The 18,811-nt window shown below is 39.6% G+C and overlaps 1 protein-coding gene across 3 annotated transcripts in view; it reads left to right on the top strand.

Annotated features, from left to right (window-relative positions):
* LOC126272879 (exportin-6-B) overlaps positions 1-18,811 on the top strand; it is a 303,000-nt gene that overhangs the window by 52,578 nt on the left and 231,611 nt on the right. For all 3 annotated transcript variants that reach the window (XM_049976134.1, XM_049976114.1, XM_049976125.1), the window contains exons 2-4: positions 2,733-2,936; positions 6,382-6,579; positions 17,826-17,985. In XM_049976134.1, coding sequence (XP_049832091.1) covers positions 2,733-2,936; positions 6,382-6,579; positions 17,826-17,985 — 562 coding nt within the window. The remainder of the gene's footprint in view (positions 1-2,732; positions 2,937-6,381; positions 6,580-17,825; positions 17,986-18,811) is intronic.

Genomic DNA, 18,811 nt, shown 5'->3' with positions numbered 1-18,811 from the left:
CTACTGCTGCAGTGGCTGCTTATGAAAATAGCCCTTCAAAAAGTAATGTAAAAAGTGCCCAGAATATAGAGAACTTAATATCTATTTTGTTTTCCATATATGCTTCAGTCAAGGTTTGTTTTGCCAGTGCTTTAGAAGAAGTATGTAATTTGTGTTTCAAGCCGATAGGCCTGCAGGTTTGTGGATTTTACCAAGCCTGTGTGTAGCTTTATTACCTAACAGTAGTTAACAGAGGCCATAATGCGTTATAAATACTACACAATTTTCACTTCCAGTATCTGTAAGTAAGTGCTCTAAGACTGATGCTGAACTTGCTGGTATGCAGATAACAGTGTTTACCACATCTGTCATTGCAAAAATGTCCTCACGGTTTTAGGAAGTTATTACTTAGTTTGGGGGAATTAGACTCTTTCCAGGACTTCAGTTAATTTGTTGAAAAAAAGTGTTCACATTACCACTGTGTGAGTGTTAGAAGTACAACAGAATGATTAACTTTTCATTGAAGCCTAATGTTGTTAGTTCAACAGCTGCAGTTTCAGAATGTTTATCTGCACTAATTGGCATCCAGTCTTCTTCAGCTTTAAAATGCGTGCCGTTCCTGGTATAAATATGTGATTCCTCATCATTTAAGATAGTTCTGCACTAGCAATTTGCACAGATAGCGATAGCACTATTTGCTGTATTTCAGCGTCTCTGCAATTGGTGCTCTGTAATGCAAAGCTGTTCAAAGATAATTCAGGTTTGAGCTAGTGTGCTGTATTTTTATTAGATTGCATATTTAATGAAGAATAGATAATTCTGGGCAAATTCATGCTGTGTTTGTGCTTATGATTCCTTTCCCCCTCCCCCTATGATATCTAGTGAGTGATGACTCATGTGTGGTACATACTATCTTGCGGTTGAGAGGGGAGCCTGTTGTCATGATTTATCCTAAAAAGGGCCTAGTCCTTATGTCCACAACAGAAATTTGACCATGTGTGACTCCTAATGGAATAATCCACATAGGAATGGAATGGGGAGGTTGTGTGGGAAGGACAACTAATCACGAGCATCCATGTGAGCCCTAATTTCTCTGATTTTAGTTGTGGTCATTTTGCAAGACATGTGATAGGAAGTAATATGTTGCCTGACACCTATTTGAAAGAACATCATTGGAATTTCAGCAGTAAGCCTCTCCATGGTTCACAACAAATCTGTTCTACATCTCTGTAACACTCTTCACTTACTGAACAATCTCTTGATAAAGTGTACTACTCTTCATTTCATCTGTCTCTCTTCTGTTATTCCAATCTGATAAGTTTCACACATTGATAAGCTCTACTCTAGAATTGGTTAAACAAGTGTATTGTAAACCACTATTTTCTTGGATGTATTCTTATTTTTTGAAAAAAATAGAAAAGAAAAAAGCTGTTCACCAGACAAGGTCACATGAACCATTTCTTTATTTAAGACAATTTCTAAAGACTTTGCTGTCATCTTCAGGTCTCAAAATTTTTGTTGTAAAACATGTTCGTTTTATGCTGAACCTCACGCACAAGGTGTTAAGTGGATAAAAATCAGCACATTATAATGTCAAGTGGAATAAATGAGCACATTATAATGTGCTAATTTTTATCCACATGACATCTTGTGTGAGAGGTTCAGTGTAAACTGAACATGTTACACAAAAAAATTTCAGACCGGAAGATGACAGCAAAGTCTGTTGAAACCGGTTGTCTTAAATAAAGAAATATTTTATGTGATCTTGGCTGTTGAATAGTTTTTTTTACAATCAAAACAGATAGATTACCTTTCAGTGCTCTCAAAATGAGAAAATTCAATTTTTAAAAAAATCTCCCAGCCAATCTCAGCCTGACATCTGCTTTTACTACAACTGTCTCTCCATAGGTATTTTTTGATTGTTTCCAGGTGGCATGATTTATTAGCAGTTGCATAATCATTCAGTAATGGATGTCTTCGCCAATTTATATGCAGTACAATATGTTTATGTAGTTTCAGAGTCAACCACAGGTCCCTGCACCAAATATCAATACCCTGCAATTTTTCCTGTATTTTGCTAGTCTTCTGCAACCTTCCTTTAGGTAAACAGCGTCATCTACGAACAGCCTTGTGGAGCTTCTGACATTACCCACTAGATTTCATTTATAGTAATGACCCTGTAAAATGCATGTGGGGTTTGCCTGAAATTACCATTACATCTCTTGATGTCATCCCATTAAGAACTATGTGCCGAGTTCTGTTTGTAGCTAAGCCCTAAACAGTCACAGATCTAGTTCAATATTCAGATTATCGTCTAAATTTAAAGCAATCGTGCTAGTGGCTACAAAAAACTGATGTACTGCCAAACTGTCTGTCGTAGAGGGAAACTGTTATGCTGGACACTGGGCGTATTCTAGACATTAACTTCTAATGTACCAAGTGGAACTTAGTCTTGGTACTTCTCTTCAAATATTTATCATGTTTACATAACATCTGACAACAGAATTTGAGTGCATCGAATTTTAGCATGCCATAAATTGTTAACAAACATGCTGTGTTTTTAGAGTCTGCCACTAATCTTAAGTGTGAGTAATGAATATTCATGATTACTTACTAATTATTTTTGACAGCAACAAAAATCCATATTCCTGGTAAATTTTCCAAGAATATTTATTTTCTTATTGTTAATTAAATGATAAATACGTCCAAAAATGTGTAATAAATGGTGTTAATTTATGATTTTTCTGTTTCAGGCTACTGAATCACAATCACTTGCAGCTCTTGAGGCTTTGATGAATGAATTTTTTGCTCCAGAGACTAGCAATGACAGGAAACGAGAAATTGAAACAGTGCTTCATGACTTCAGTAACCAGCAAGGAGCATGGAAACATTGCATTTATTTTATGTCACATTCCAGCAATCAGTATGTCTGCATGTACAGTCTGAATACTATTGAAGTGAGTAATAGATAAGTTTCTGATACAGCTGAGAATGTTAGTACTAAATGCCCAATGACTTCTTATGCATCATGTTTAAAGACTCAATATGTGCTGTTGTTTTCTGTGCTCTTTCAGCTAACAAGAAGGACAAAACTACGTAATGTTAACATTGACTGTAATTTCTGCATAGCCTATGCAGCTTAAAGCTACTGCACCTTGCGTGATGCTCTCTTAGGGGGGGGGGGGGGGGGGGGGGGGGGAATAGATTATGTTGTACTACATTTCACTATTACATATGTGTGATGGAAGAATTCATAAATAGGATTACAGTATATAATTAGTATGTATGCAGAATGAAAAAATGATAAGCTATGTGATTTACTTTAAACTATATAAAAGCAGAGATTATACTAGTGACGTGCCCTGGCTTCGCACAGGTACCACTAATTATCTACTGCCAGATAACTTGTCTGGCATAGCAGTAATAAATTATATGCACAAATCTTTTTTTTGTAAGTCAGTGTATCTGTTAGTGAAAACAGTTTCAAAATCCATTCAATACGACCTGAAATAGGCCTTCATATACCAGTAGAAAAATATGCCAGGGAACTTTAATTTATAATATGTATAGATACTGAGCAAGCCAGTGCGTGGCAAAAGTTACTTATTACCTATATAACGGCTGTGGAATTCCAAGAACAGAATGCTGAAATACTGAAATAGGGAACTCTTCACACTGGAGATAAAAAGGACATGTTTTAAAAAAAGTTACTGCTTACGAGTGCAAACAAAAAATGGTTCAAATGGCTCTAAGCACTATGGGACTTAGACTTAACAGCTGAGGTCATCAGTCCCCTAAACTTAGAACTACTTAAACCTAACTAACCTAAGGGCATCACACACACCCATGCCCGAGGCAGGATTCGAAAATGTGACCATAGCAGCAGTGAGAATGTTGTCTTGGGCTTATTTCGGAAAAAGTCATCCAGCTTGGGAATTTGGAATTTCATAATTGGGTGGTTGCCAATACTATTTTAGTTGACAATGTACTGTGCTGTTTATTCTCCCAGTTTGTAAGTAATGATGAGAAGGAACAATTAGCTCGATCATCACACCAACTTTAATCAATTAGCATTTTCATTGTAGATGTCCCAAGACATTTTATACACTTCTTTTGTGCTTTTAGACTTTAGCTTGTCACTAATATATTTTTATTGCTCTTCAATTATTTTAATTTTCTATGACTGTCTACTAACTTGTTGAGGTGCTGATGAGTGTGGCATGACCCACTCACATTAATGCCACCAGTGACATGAAGTCCAAGAAATAGTTAGTAAACTATACCCCTAAAGTTCTTTCACTGTTTAAGATGAGAAATTTAGAAGACTGAAATGTCACTACATACCAGTTTGAGAAATAAATTGGGTTGGTGCATTGGTTTGTAGAGTTTCTCCACAAGTTTAATAAACACAACAGATCCACAAGTTTAATAAACACAACAGATACTCATAACAGAGACTATTGTCATCAATAATATATTCTCCTTCATTATTTACAACAGTCTGTCAACATAGGGGTAACTTCCTGATTCCACAACTGTAGAAATCACATAGTTTTGAGGTGAAGAACACATTGAGCCATGTTCGGAGCACATTTTCATCTGAAAAGGAAATTTTTTGAAGGTTGTTAGATTGAGGTCGGTGGAGAATGACTTCCCAACTCAACTCCTGTACAGTGTTTTTTGTCAGTCTCACAGATTGTGGGCAGGTGCTATTGCCGCAGAAGAAGCTTAGTAGTTCCGTGATGTAGTGGTTATGATACTAAACTGTTGCATGGAGGGTTGTGAGTTCAAAATTCACCTGGACTGTACAATTTTAATATCTATATTTGGTTCCAGTACATTTAGAAGTGTCCACAAATGACAAGAATCATTCTACTGGAATGTACTGCATATGTTCTGGTCGGAGGCAGTTCGCTCTGTGCTCTTGTAAGTGCAAGTGCTGAATAAACCTTCATTAAGTGAAGTTTGTGTTCACCATTCATCTAATTACACCTTCTTCTACATGACACTATCACTGAGTAGCATCAGTTTACACAGTTTAGTGGTTCTTGTTCTTGGATTACCCCTGCAAGACATCTCAGTGGTTGACAATACATATCAGCAATGATGTTTACACCTCAAGGAAGCATTTAGCAGTGTGCCACACCATCACTGTTCAACCAGATGCATAACATTCTTTTGTGGATGCGTGCAGGGTTTCATACGGGGAGTTGTTATTTTGTTTGGAGTCAATAATTCCTTTCTTTTCCTTACGTTAGCATAAGGACACCACTTCTGGGGAAGCAGAGGTGCACATATATCCACTCACAGATTTTTGTGATTTTGGCTTAGAGCCTGAAGTATCCATACACCCGATTTTTTTTTTTTTTTAAACCATTGCACACAAATGATGTGTGATGGTAGAAGGATCACACTTCATCACAGTTGCCAGTTCTTGAGTACACTGACATACATCATTGTGGATTAATGAGTTTAAGCGATCTTCATCAAACCCCAAAAGTCTTCCTGGTGGTGAAGCATCACTAATTTCAAGACCATCCTTCTTAAAACAAGAAAACCACTTTCTTGCTGTGTATTGCCTAGTGAAATTATCCGCTTACATGGTGCAGATGTTTCTGGCTGCCTCTGTTGCTGTCGTCCCTCTGTTAACTCAAACAGAAGAATATGCTAGAAATTTTCACATTTCTCCATTTCAGGCTACGTTTTCTAGCATCCACACTCCACTCGCTATCTCCAAATGACAAAATAACAATATGTAAACTCAAATAGCAACAATTAACTACAAATAAAAAATGGCAACTGAAATACCAACACACAAAACAAAAACTACACAAGCTGATGAACCAGTCTAACATATCAATGTAAAGTTTACCGAGAAAGCCTTTACCTGCTTTATTTAAAATAGTATTCACTACAGTTGTATAAACAGTTTTGTTTTTCATTTAATACTGGTTTTATCTGAAAACACACTGCGATTCACTGGACTAAACAAAGAAACTAAACATCATCATTTGGTACAGTTATCTCATATTTTTCAGAATGATACTGGAAAGTCCTGTGATGAATGTGTTTTTTGTTAGTACGTTGGCTCCAAGGAAGGACATTTTCTGAAAACGTAGTGATGATTTCAGTCTTTGTGTGTGTGTGTGTGTGTGTGTGTGTGTGTGTGTGTGTGTGTGTGTTTTCAGCACCTCAACCATGTGGTGAATGTGAATGGTTAGAATTAATCCTTCTGTTGTTCAGGTTTATTAATTTTTCTTGTAGTTTGTTGGTTCATGTTAGTTCGTGTTGCAAAATATCATTCATTTTCTTAAACAATGTATGTTTTTTAAATTAAATAATTGATTAAATGTAGTAACTGTCAGCATATTAGTTTTGTGCTTGTGCTTTTTGTGTTCACAGAAATTAATTACAAAGCAGTGGCTTGGTCTTATGTGGGATGAACGTGCTCAGATAAAGTCAATGCTTTACCAGTTCGCTTTGGAACACCATAACACAGTACCAAATTTCATTCGAAATAAACTAGTCAAGTTAGTTGTGGACATTGCTCGGCTTGACTGGCCTCACTTCTATCCAGATTTTTTCACCAATATTTTACAAGTAAGTTGTGAAACAAATTGCAAAAGCTAAGCAATGCAATCAGATGGTATGATTTTGTAATTATTATTACAATAGTTTGTTTAATTTTCAATGTTTGAATAATGGTGAAAATTTTTCTGAGTATTGTTGAAATGAGTAGCATTGATGACAATGTAGAGGAAAACCACTTTGTTAACATTTGCTGTAAGTGCAACAACTAGTATGTGGCTGTTAACAACATAAAACACTGACATACCTGCTGTAATGTAATAACCCTGGCAGTGGGATGTTATCCTAGCACTTCACTTCCAGCTACTTTTAAGTACACCAGCCGCTTCTCTTTCTGTGTTGCTTGTCCCCTCTTCTCCTGTCCTTTTCCCCTCTCTTGTGGAGATGTCTCATGCCTTCATGGGCTCTTGAAGCTCATTTGCATTGGTTTGCTTGTAGGAATATTCTCTTGTACCGCTCTTTCCCCGCACCGCCACTTTCTCCGCACGTCAGTCTGCTCTCTTTTTCCTCTGCTACGGCATTTGAAGCCATCCTTTCTTTCTTTCTTTCCTTCTTATCTTTTCTTTTCCTCCCTGTGTGTGCCTGACAGCCTTCCATGCATTTGACGCATAGCAGGAGACTGGGTAACGGGTAATTCCCAGCCCCAGGTTGGCATGTAGGGCCCGCACGTACCCCCTGGTACAGGCCAGGCCCAGGGAGGGGTGATTGCCTGAGCTGTTACCTTCCTTCTCTGCTGATTGGTCCCTCTGTCGGTCATCCGGGAGGTGTGACCTAAGGTAAAGACAATCACCTAAGGCGGGGGCTCCCCTTTGGAGGGCTCCTGCCTCAATGTCTCTTCCTGTTGCGCCTCGATATCTAGTAGTGTCATGTTTAGACGAAAACTATCCTTTTGCTACTTTAAACCCCTTTGTTATACAGAAAGGAGTGGATGGCATCGCCAGCCCTGTGAAGTCATGCTCCTGTCTCCGCAACAGAACTCTGCTTTTGAAATTGATAATGCTCTCCAGGCCCAGAAACTACTGGAGGCCCAACTCCTCCACAAATACGCTATAAAAGTAGAGGTTCACAGGACACTTAACTCGTCCCAAGGTGTTATCTACACCCAGCTGTTAGATGGTTTGACGGAGGATAAAATAACTAATTATCTATAGGATCAGGGTGTTACTGCTGTTCATAGAGTTATGAAGAAGGAAGCTGCCGATTTGGTGCCCACTCACACATTGTTCCTGACTTTTGATAGGTTAACCCTTTCTACCAAGATAAAGGCAGGCTATGAAGTCATCTCTGTGCGCCCTTACATTCCCAATATGTTGAGGTGTTATAAATGTCACCAGTTCAGTCATACCAGCATGTTATGTAAAAACGCACCCAAATCTGTCACTTGTAACAGGGATGCACATGAGGCCGCTTGTCCACCTCCTTTCCCCTGCTGCGTTAATTGTGATGGAGAACATGCTGCTTCTTCTCGTTCTTGTCCCGTCTGTCAAGATGAGCAGGCTGTTCAGGAGATAAGGGTGAAGGAGAAGGTACCTTTTCCTGTTGCTCGGAAACTGTTGGTGAGCCATAAACCAAATGTCCCTTTGTCTGGAAGCTACAGCACCATGTTAGCCTCTCCCCGTCCCACGAAAAACATGGCTACACAAACTTGTGACTTACAGTTCAGTTCAATGGTGGCAAAGTCACCTCGCCTTCAAACTGACACTCCGTCTCCTGCTTCATGGACTGTAGATTCTGCTACCCGTTCTTCGCCCTCACCGGCGAAGACGGTTGCAACGTAGCCAGCGAACCATCCATTCAAAAAGGATTATTCCTGGGAAGATTTCTTGTGTACTTCAAGTTTGCAGCAATATGGCTCTTCAGCCAATTGCCAAAAGTCAAAACAATCATCCAAAGGCAAACAGTCTTCCCCCTCTTCGACTCATCATCCCTCTTTGACTCGTCAGTCCTTTTCAACTGACTGACACCGAGGAAGCTCTGTTGATCCCACTGAGTTGATGGACAAAGATTCTCCACCTGTGGATTCCAGCAGCCATTCTCCCTCGATAGCTCGCCCTAAGTGGCCATCAAGGTGATTGTTTCTTCTTCATTCTCTGGTGTTCCTAAATTTTATGGCCCTTTTACAATGGAATATCCATGGCCTTCAGTCTAACAGAGCAGACCTCCAGCTGCTTCTGCGATCGCAATGTCCGCTTGTAGCCTGTCTCCAAGAAACCAAGCTATGTCCTCAAGACTATTTTGCTCTTTCCCATTTTACTTCGCTGTGGATGGACCTTCCCCTTATGGTGGGGATTCCTGCTCATGGTGGGGGTCATGCTGCTTTTATGAGATAATGTTTGTCATCGTCCTATCCCCTTGCACACCCACCTGCAAGCAGTTGCTGCCCATGTTTTCCTTCCCGAATTTACCTTTTCCCTCTGCACCATTTATATCCCTTCGTATTCTGCTGTCACTAGGGTGGACTTGATGCAGCTTGTTGCTCAGCTTCCTCCACCCTTTCTGCTCCTTGGTGCACCAATGCCCATCATCCTCTTTGGGGCTTGTCTGTCGCATGCCCGAGAGGTTCCCTTTTGGTGGATCTTCTTAATCATCTTAATCTTGTATGCCTTAACACCGGTGAAGACACATTTCTATCTGATTCCACATACACTTATTCCCACTTAGATCTTTCGATCTGCTCTGCCCAGCTCGCTCGACGTCTCGAGTGATGTGCTCTTTCCGATACTTACTCGAGTGACCACTTTTCTTGTGCGACTCGCTTGTACAATCATACCCTGCCACAGTGGCCCACTCATTGGAAATTCCCTCTCGCTGACTGGAGGCTATATTCCTCCTTGGCAGTCTTTGACAAACAGCCGTACCCCAGCTGTGATGATCAGGTCGAGCACCTCGTGGATGTTACTTTCTCGGCTGCCGAATCCTCTATCCCTCGTACTTCTTCTTCTCCTCCCCGTCGTGTCCTGGTCCCTTGGTGGACTGTGGAGTACGGCAATGCGATTCGTGCCCGATGACGTGTGCTTCATGTCTTTAATCGTCATCCTACGTGAACGAACTGCATCCGCTACAAGCAATTACGTGCGCAGTGCCCTCGCACTATTAAGGAAAGCAAGAAAGCATGCTGGGTTTCCTGCATCAGCTTGTTCAACAGTTTTACTCCGTCCTCTTTTTGTTTGGGGTGGTCTGCACCGGCTTTCCGGGACTACGGCCCACTCCCCGATCCCTGGTAGGACTGTGGCGGGGAATGTCATAGTAGACCCTGTCAATGTTTCCAACACTTTGGGCCTGTACTTTGCAGAGGTTTCAAGCTCCACCCACTACCATCCTACCTTCCTTCCTTGGAAACAGGCAGTGGAGGCTCGTGCGATCCATTTTTCTCTCTTTGAATCAAGAATGCTACAATACTCCTTTTACTATGAGGGAGCTCGAATGTGCTCTCTCCTCATCCAGGTCTTCTGCTCCTGGACCCCGATACACTCCATGTCCTCATGCTGCAGAATTTTCATCCTGCAGGAAAACGGTTTCTCCTCAGTACCCACAACCATATTTGGATGGATGGTGTATTTACCATGCTTCGGCGTGAAGTTATTATTGTTCCCCTACCTAAGCGTGGTACTGATAAATCTCTTCCTTCCATCTATTGTCCGATTCCCCTTACCAGCAGTGTTTGTAAGGTGATGGAACGCATGACCAATGGTCGATTGGTGTGGTGGCTGGAGTCACACCTTCTTCTCACTAACGCTCAGTGTGGGTTCCGAAAGTGCCGCTGAGCGGTTGATCATCTCACCACCCTGTCGACGTTCATCGTGAATAATTTTTAATTTTCTGCAGAAGCAACAAGCAGTGACCCTATTGTTTGATTTGGAAAAAGCCTATGGTACCTGTTGGCGGACAGGCAGTCTACGTACTGTGCACACATGAGGCCTTCGCGGTCTTCTTCCCACTTTCATCTGGGAATTTTTAACAGACCAAGTGTTCCAGGTACGTATTGGTTCCTCCTTATGCCACACCTTTTCACAGGAGAAAAGGGTGCCTCAGGGCTCCGTACTGAATGTTGTCCTCTTTGCCGTAGCCATCAACCCGTTTATGGACCGCGTTCCAGCTGGCATTTCCGACTCTCTTTTCGTTGACGACTTTGCTATTTATTGCAGCTCCCAGTGGACGTGTCTCCTGCAATGCTGCCTTCAGCATTGTCTGGACCATCTTTATTCGTGGAGTGTCACAAATGGTTTCCACTTTTCTGCTACCAAATCCATTTGCGTCAACTTCTGGTGATACAAGGTGTTTCTTCCACTGTCCTTGCAACTGGGTCAAAATGCTCTCAGTTCGTGGATGCAATGAAGTTCTTAGGGCTTACATTTGATAGGAAACTCAGTTGGTCTCCCCACGTGATCTACCTGGCTGCACGCTGCACCTGGTCCCTCAGTGTCCGTGTATTGAGTGGTACCTCTTGGGGAGCTGACCAGACTGTCCTCCTCCACCTCTATCGATCTCTTGTCCGCTCAAAGTCAGATTATGGATGCATTGTCTACTTTTCTGCACGGCAGTCTATCCTATGCCGTCTAAATACAGTACACCATTTGGGGATCCATCTCACCACTTGTGCCTTCCATACTAGCCCTGTTGACAGTCTCTACGCAGAAGCTGGTGAACTACCACTGTCATACCGGCGTGACATCTATTCAGTAGGTAAGCATGTCAGCTTTCTTCCATGTCAACCCACCCAACCTTTGACCCTTTTTTTGATGACGTTCTTGACCACCAAAATGAGATATATGTTTCACCTGCTTCAGCCGCTACAGTTCATACTTCCTGCCACCTGCCGAATGGGTGAGAGCCCTTTACCATCTTGGATTTAGGCACAGGTTTGTGTTCATTTTGACCTCAGTTCGTTCCCAAAGGATTCAACTCCCGAACTGACCTATTGCTGCAAATTTCTCGAACTTTGCTCACAACTTGCCGATAGCATGTTTTTGTACACTAATGGTTCCAAGTCGGCCCACAGTGTTGGCTGTACTTTTGTCATCAGGGGTGATAAGTTTCAATACCGGCTTCTCGACCAGTGTACAATTTTTACTGCAGAGCTTTTTGCCCTCTATCAGGCTGTTTACTACGTCCAGAGGCACCAGCTCACTTGCTGTGTGATATGCTCTGACTCCCTCAGTGCCCTTCAGAGTCTGGATGATCCAGATCCAATCCATCCCATTGTTCGACGGATCTAGGACTGCCTCCATTTGTTCCTGGGTGGGGCAGCCCAAGTGATGTTCATGTGGGTTCCTGGCCATGTTGGTGTGCCTGGGAATGAAGCTACTCATGTTGCAACCAAGGCCACAGTCCATCTCGGTCGGCCCGCCTCTTACTCTGTTCCCTCGCAAGATATTAGTACTTTTCTCTATTCGCATATCATGTCACTTTGGCATGACCATTGGTGCTCACTTCATGGGAACAAACTCGGAGAAGTCAAACCTCTCCCAACAGCCTGGTCGACTTCCTCCCAGCCATCTTGCTGTGAGGAAGTAATGTTAGCTCAGTTGTGAATAGGGCACTGCCACTTTAGTCACCGCCACTTGTTGAGTTGCGACCTTGCACTCAGCTGTCCTTTATGTAGCCAGCCATTAACAGACATTTCCTAATCCTCTGCCCCTATTTTAGCCACTTACATCTCGGGGTCGGGCTGTCACCCGCTTTGACAGACATTTTAGCGGATGACGTGCGAGCTGTGGCTCCCGTATTAAGTGTTTTAAAAAGCAGTAATATTACGAAAGAGATCTGATTTCTACCTGGTGACTCTGGTGTCTTGTTGCAGTCTTTTAGATACTCTTCCATAGTGTCTTGACATTTTAGATTTTTTTTCTTCCTTTCTGTATTTGACCTCAAAATGGTTTTTACCCTCGCAATCCCAGCATTCTATGGTTCTATACTGGGCGCTTATGACCTTAGATGTTTTGCGAAGCATGTTATCTCATTAACGGTATGTTAAACACTAATCTTCTGTTTCTTGCTCATTTATCGAATGATTAACATCTCTTCTCATCTCTCGTTGGTGTCCAAATATCACTAGCCTTTTTTGTGTCTAAAGTTGTCTTTTAACTTGTTGACAAATTTGCTGCTCCCTCTCATCACCCCACCCCTTTCTGAAAATACCATCTGTAATGTAAGAAACATTTTAAGTTCTCAATATTAAGCAGGGCCTCACTGATGTAGACTGGTGATATGACAACTGGCATGGTAGATACACCGTAGTAGCTTGGGATGCACTGTGTCTTCTTCATATGATGAAGGTGTTCTAGCTTGAGTCAATTTAATTAATGACTTATGTAAATGAAGCAAAGCTACATCCGTCTCAGTAGTAAGTTTCTCAGTAGACCTTCTACTTTTCACAGAAAAAATTAAAAGCACTGTTTATGGATACACGTGTTCTCTGCTATGCAAATTTTATCATTCATTTTTGAGGAAACTAAAAGAGTTTGGCTCTTTCTTACCTTACTGCCTGATATTGCAGCTTCTTAAAGAACTGGCTCTCTTTTCGATATTGCTTATAATTATTTTGCCATTTCAAAATTAAGTAAGTACTGTACATATTTCAAAAAGTTTGTTATGAAAAGTGTAGTTGTCAGCCAGTTTACATTTGGTGCATTTTAGATACATTGGTGAGTATGAAATGTAGGTAACACATCGAAATTGTTTTTAACCTGGGAGGAGAGCCATATTTCTTTCCAGTCCTGATCAAATAAGTGATAAATTTTGACATTTGGCCACGGCAAGCTATGACGCACCGTTCTCCATGCTGTGACTGCATGAAATGTGGAGTTCTGGCTTATGTTTATCATTCATATGTGCTTTATGAAGTCAGTTATAGTTGCATTTTAAGTTCACATTGTACTAAGAGTTATTTTCGTTGTAGAACTGGATACAATCACAGGCCCAGCAGCAGAATTAGCTAACTAACTTACTGTGACTGTGTGTTTGACATTTTTCTTGTCTACGTTAAGTTTCATTCAGAAACATTCAGTAACTGTTTCTGTTGTAATGTTGTCAAAAGAATGGTTTATGCTTCAATGAACAATGAATGTGAAAATATATATTTGCTGTTGATAAGTGGTAATTGAATCTTATGTATGGTAACTGAGTCTTGGCAATTGCTGTAACTAAAGCATATCACGAACTAGAAGATACATTTACTGAGATAGAATTTGGCTCTGCCACAAACTTTAATCAAGTAGAAGAAATCTGTCAGCTGTAAGAAAGAGAGATGCAGTTGGTAATCATTTTGTAAGTGAAACTGGTAAAGAACTGTGGCAGGACAGCAAAATCTGAGATCTTGCATACAGCAGAATATGATCTGCCACATGCATTTCCCTTTACATGCACAATTCCATAAATTTCATTGTTCCATCTTTAGTGTTATTTTTGGTATTTGTGTGTGTAAATTATTCTGAAGCACAATAAAACAAAGTAATCTGCTGCTGTAGCTGCTGCTTACCCTTCCTCATACTGCCCACTGAATTTGGTTTGCTTAATGTCATATTTATGTTGATGTAAATATCACTATTTACAATAACATAATTGTCCAAGGTGATACATATGATGCAAAGGAATCAATGCTGTTATTGCTGCTTGGTCGTGAAACAGACTTGGAATCACTGCCACCTGTCACAACTTGTAAGCGACTATAATGCATGCTGCCACCAGATGACTTATTCTTATGGCTCATTCAATTAATTTGTTGTGCATGTTTATAGTAAAATAATTAACAAACTGCATATTTGTCTGTATACTAACAGTGAGTGTATTAGACATGTTTCTTGGTACCATATAAATGAGTGTGTGTCTTTCTGTTCTTAGATCTACATCTACATCGATACCGTCAAACTGGGTAATTTCGGATAGTTTTGTCGTTATTTTTAAGTTTTACATGCTTTTTATTTGATTTTGGTGACATTTTACACATTTTAAGGTAGCCCTTTGTTATGAATAAGTGATATGGAATGATATAATGAATTTTATGTATTACAGATAAGTTTTTATTTTGCAATAGATGTTCCAGCTTTGCCTTGATATTGGAGAAAAACATCTTAACAGTCTCTTTGTTCACTTCTGCACGAGCTCGTTTAATATTTTTGTTTAAGCAAATGGAAAGCTCTTCTGACTGTCGTTCCAGGAATAAATGCACCCATTCTTCTCCTGGCAAATTATTACGAAATTTCTTCTCTTTTTGGCCAAATTTATCAAGGTAGCCTTTAATTAAATATCTAATATCCAATTTAGTGAAGAGAAATCCCCAATGTGCAGCCCTCAAGATACCTTGCTTTACCATTTCTTCTTCTTCTTCTTCTTCTTCTTCTTCTTCTTCTTCTTCTTCTTTATTTAGCACTGACTGTCCTCCCATTTCTTTCAGATGTGCTTTCTGCATTTTATTTTGTATGGTTGAGTTAGGTATACCATACAAATAACACGCTTTTCTGTACGATAATTTACCATTCTGAATATCACAAACAGCTTTATCTAAAAGTTCCAGGTCATAATTACACCATACTGTAGCACCTCTCCTGCTTTTATACATTCTTGGCATTATGCGAAATCACCCCACACAGTACACAATTTTACAAAAACTGTCGATATTTTATAACCTTGCATGAGAAACTCGACAAACTTGTACAGAAATTGTCTCAATACTGTTAGCTACTGAACATGTCAACAATTACGGTTACAATAACTTCCCGCTCGGTGCAACAATAGAAAGTTTCCACTTTATGATAATGCATGGATTTTTAACACTGAACCTGTTCATCAATTATTCACCTAGGGAAACAATTTACGCAAAATAAAAGTTGTGGAAAGCAATAAATGCAATCTTGCACTTAAAATAACTGGTGCACGGATGTTAAAATATATAACTCTGTTTCTATGCAGTGGCAAAGAGCAAATAAGCCACACTGTCCGAATTTGCCCCGGTGACCGAAATCACCCTGTTTGACGGTACTCCATAAGTCACCATATGGTGCATGGCGGCAAGTACCCTGTACCACTGCTTGTCATTTCCCTTCTTCCACTCACAGATAGAGTGAGGGGAAAAACTGTGTCTATGCCTCTGTATGAGCCCTAATTTATAGTATCTTATCTTTTGTGGTCCTTACACACAATATATCTCAGCAGCAGCAAAATCGTTCAACAGTCAATAGTTGTAAGAAGTCATTGTGGTCAAGTAATTAGCATTCGTGTGTTGCATCCGGGTTGTGGACAATGCAGCGTTTCAAATTCCGCTACCACTTCTGTTTTAATGTATATTTTTTCATCGTTGGTCACATTATTTAGTTTATATGATGTTTGAGAGGTAATATAATGAAAAAAGGGTGAATTTTCATGAAGTTGTAGTGAATTTCAGTTTTTATTTGACTGTTTACTGTTTATAATTAAATTTTCAAGGATGAGGGGCAACCTTGGAAAACCCAAGTCAAACTTCGTTCAATAATTATGCGAATGAAGTTATTTGCGATCAGTTATATAGTAAGTGACAATGTGATGGACCAGAATCCGTCATTATGTTAGATCCAGCAAATCGTTAAAAATATTTTCAGACATGATTTATAGAAAACCACCTTATGCAAAACTTTAGTTTTTATATCCATTCTCTCCCACAAACAAATTAAATGAATTCCAATTGTTGTATTTCTTTCATATTTCACTAGCAATCCTCTCCCACACTTTATTTTGAGCATACATGTTAACTGTGTTAATAACTGCTGTGATTGTAAATACAGGGATATTTTTCCCCCAGACAAACATATTTAATACTGAACTCAGGGTTGTTTCTCATTGTCTTTGGTACATACACAATTGCACAACCAAAGCAGAAACATTCGTAAACTGCAAGTAACACAGATGTGACACATGGAAAAAAGTTGAGCATGCCACATTCATCTGGCAGTGCCACGGCATGCCATACAAGTCAGTTACATTGCATCAGTCCAGTAAATGCTGCAGTGTTAGACTGTGTGTTCCATCTGAAGTTACAAGCTGGATGCACGCCTTGTGCCACTGCAATTGCCCCATCCCTCCGGTTGGTGCCCAACCTTAGAACTGACTATCTTATATTTTTGACTATATTAATTTTTTTAATAGTTTTAAATCTTTGTCACAGCTGTCAAAAAGGTAAATTTCATACATTGCAAAAAGCTAGCAGGCAGTACATTGTGAAAGATGTGTACATTAATGATATCCTTTTCACTGCAACAGTAGGACCTTTCCAATTGTACAGACTAATTCATCATTTGATCAATTGAAAGATTATACATGTGAGAATTTACAGGACATAGTGCCACCCAAAATTAATTCCATCTCCTTCTTGTGTAGATTTAAGATATGAGTTGGTAGACAGTGTGCACTTGTTGCACACATTTTTTTGGACAACACAATGTCCATGATGATGAGCAGCACAATGGACTCGACAGTGATGAGCTTGTGGAGGAAGTGCAATAATGTATGTGAAAAGCTATTGCTCTATAATTATGTAACTTGGCAATCATTTCCAGCAGAAATCATAATCCTTTTTGCACAAAATAGTAACAATGGACTATTCTTATGGAAACTGTATTTAAATCAACTGTCAAGAAGCTTGACACTTGGATACAATACCGAATGCATGGTAGCAGCAATGGGCTTTATGTAGTGGTGTCATAATAATTATAATTAGTTCTTAGACGGGATTGTTGCAGGCACTAGAATGTGGGTTGCTAACTTTATCAAGGAAATCAAACTCAAAAACATGCATTGACATTATAATTAGTCTCTGTGTAACACAAAATACAAGCAAGATATTTCAGAGTAGATGGTGCCTGGCTGTTCGGAACAAGAGGTTCAGGATACTTAGTGTAAATATAGTGTTGATCTGCAAAAATGTTTTCAAAATGTGACTCAGCATATCACACATTTTCTAAAGGAGTTGTGCAATGGCACATACGTTGTATAGTATATATCGTAGTCCCAATAATCATCATTTTTTCATACACACAAAAACTTTTTGGCCAACAGTATTTTGATGGTGACTACGAAGGGCAGACACTGTCAGTAATGTTTCCAGTCTTAGTTGAGAGCACAAAATTTGTGAAAGTTTATCCCACTGTGAAAAGTATCCAGGTGAATATTGTTGTGTGTGTTTCACTAAATGTCTCCAGATAACTATGTTTTCTTTCTGCTAAACCTTTCCTTATCCTGTTGTTAAATTTCAAGTAACATGCATGACTAAATAAAATTTCTGTTGTTAGCTGATCCAGAATCCAGAAACAACAGTTCTTGGTCTAGTCTTTCTGCAAACAGCATCAGAGGAACTAGTTTGCCCATGGGAAGATCTAAGCATTTCACGTAAAGAAGAGCTTCGGCGCTTGTTGCTGGCACACATTCCCCAGGTTTTCTCCATTCTCACAAGTACGTTAATTCAGCATTTAATTATTTATACCTGTACCATGTTAAGAGTAGCTGGGAGCACTTATTGATGGATTTCATTATGGATTTCATTATGGAATTTGAAAACAGTGGCACACACATCACTGGAGATTCAATTAAAATAAAACTAATACAAGATGTCAAATCTGAAGAGACAAATGGGAATGACACTAAATAGAGGATTATTTTTTATGTATGAGGCCACTTTAGTCAGTAACCAAATGGCTTTGTCACTGTGTGTCTTGTTGGGATATGTAAACTGATATCGATAGGTTTCAGTTTACTCCTTGTTGTTGGTGCACATTTAAATAATATGTTCTTTTACAAGCTTTCAGAGTAATTATGCTAAAAATGCTCAACAAAAGATTATAAGCCCAGGAACTAACTTTTTATAAATGTTAAAAATAGAAGTTTTGTGTGGAAACCTGGAGTCAGTTTGTAAGTTAGTTACATTTGATTGCTAGTTTTTCATTTTCACCAGTTGGTCATTCGCACATGCAGGCTGCTGTTTACGTTATACATTCAGGTCTAAAAATAAATGGTACAACCTTGTCTGGATTCCCAGTAGTTGAAAATTTCATCAGACAGGAACATTATTAATAATAGAAATTTGCCGTAGAGTGGTGTTTTTGATCTATGACAAACTGTGGATTGTTATAGAGCGCTCTCCTTCAGATCGACAAAATTTCAGTTCTTGCCAGAAAAGAGACAGAAAATTTCATCACAGAGATTGTACTCTTCGTGGCCAAGACAAATTATTCCCAAATAAGGGACATGAATACACCAACAAAAGCTAATTCCAAAGTAA

Source organism: Schistocerca gregaria, chromosome 1 (assembly GCF_023897955.1).
Source record: "Schistocerca gregaria isolate iqSchGreg1 chromosome 1, iqSchGreg1.2, whole genome shotgun sequence".
Lineage (NCBI taxonomy): Eukaryota > Metazoa > Arthropoda > Insecta > Orthoptera > Acrididae > Schistocerca > Schistocerca gregaria.
The sequence above is the reverse complement of the archived record's forward strand: the minus strand, read 5'-3'. Positions and strand labels throughout refer to the sequence as shown.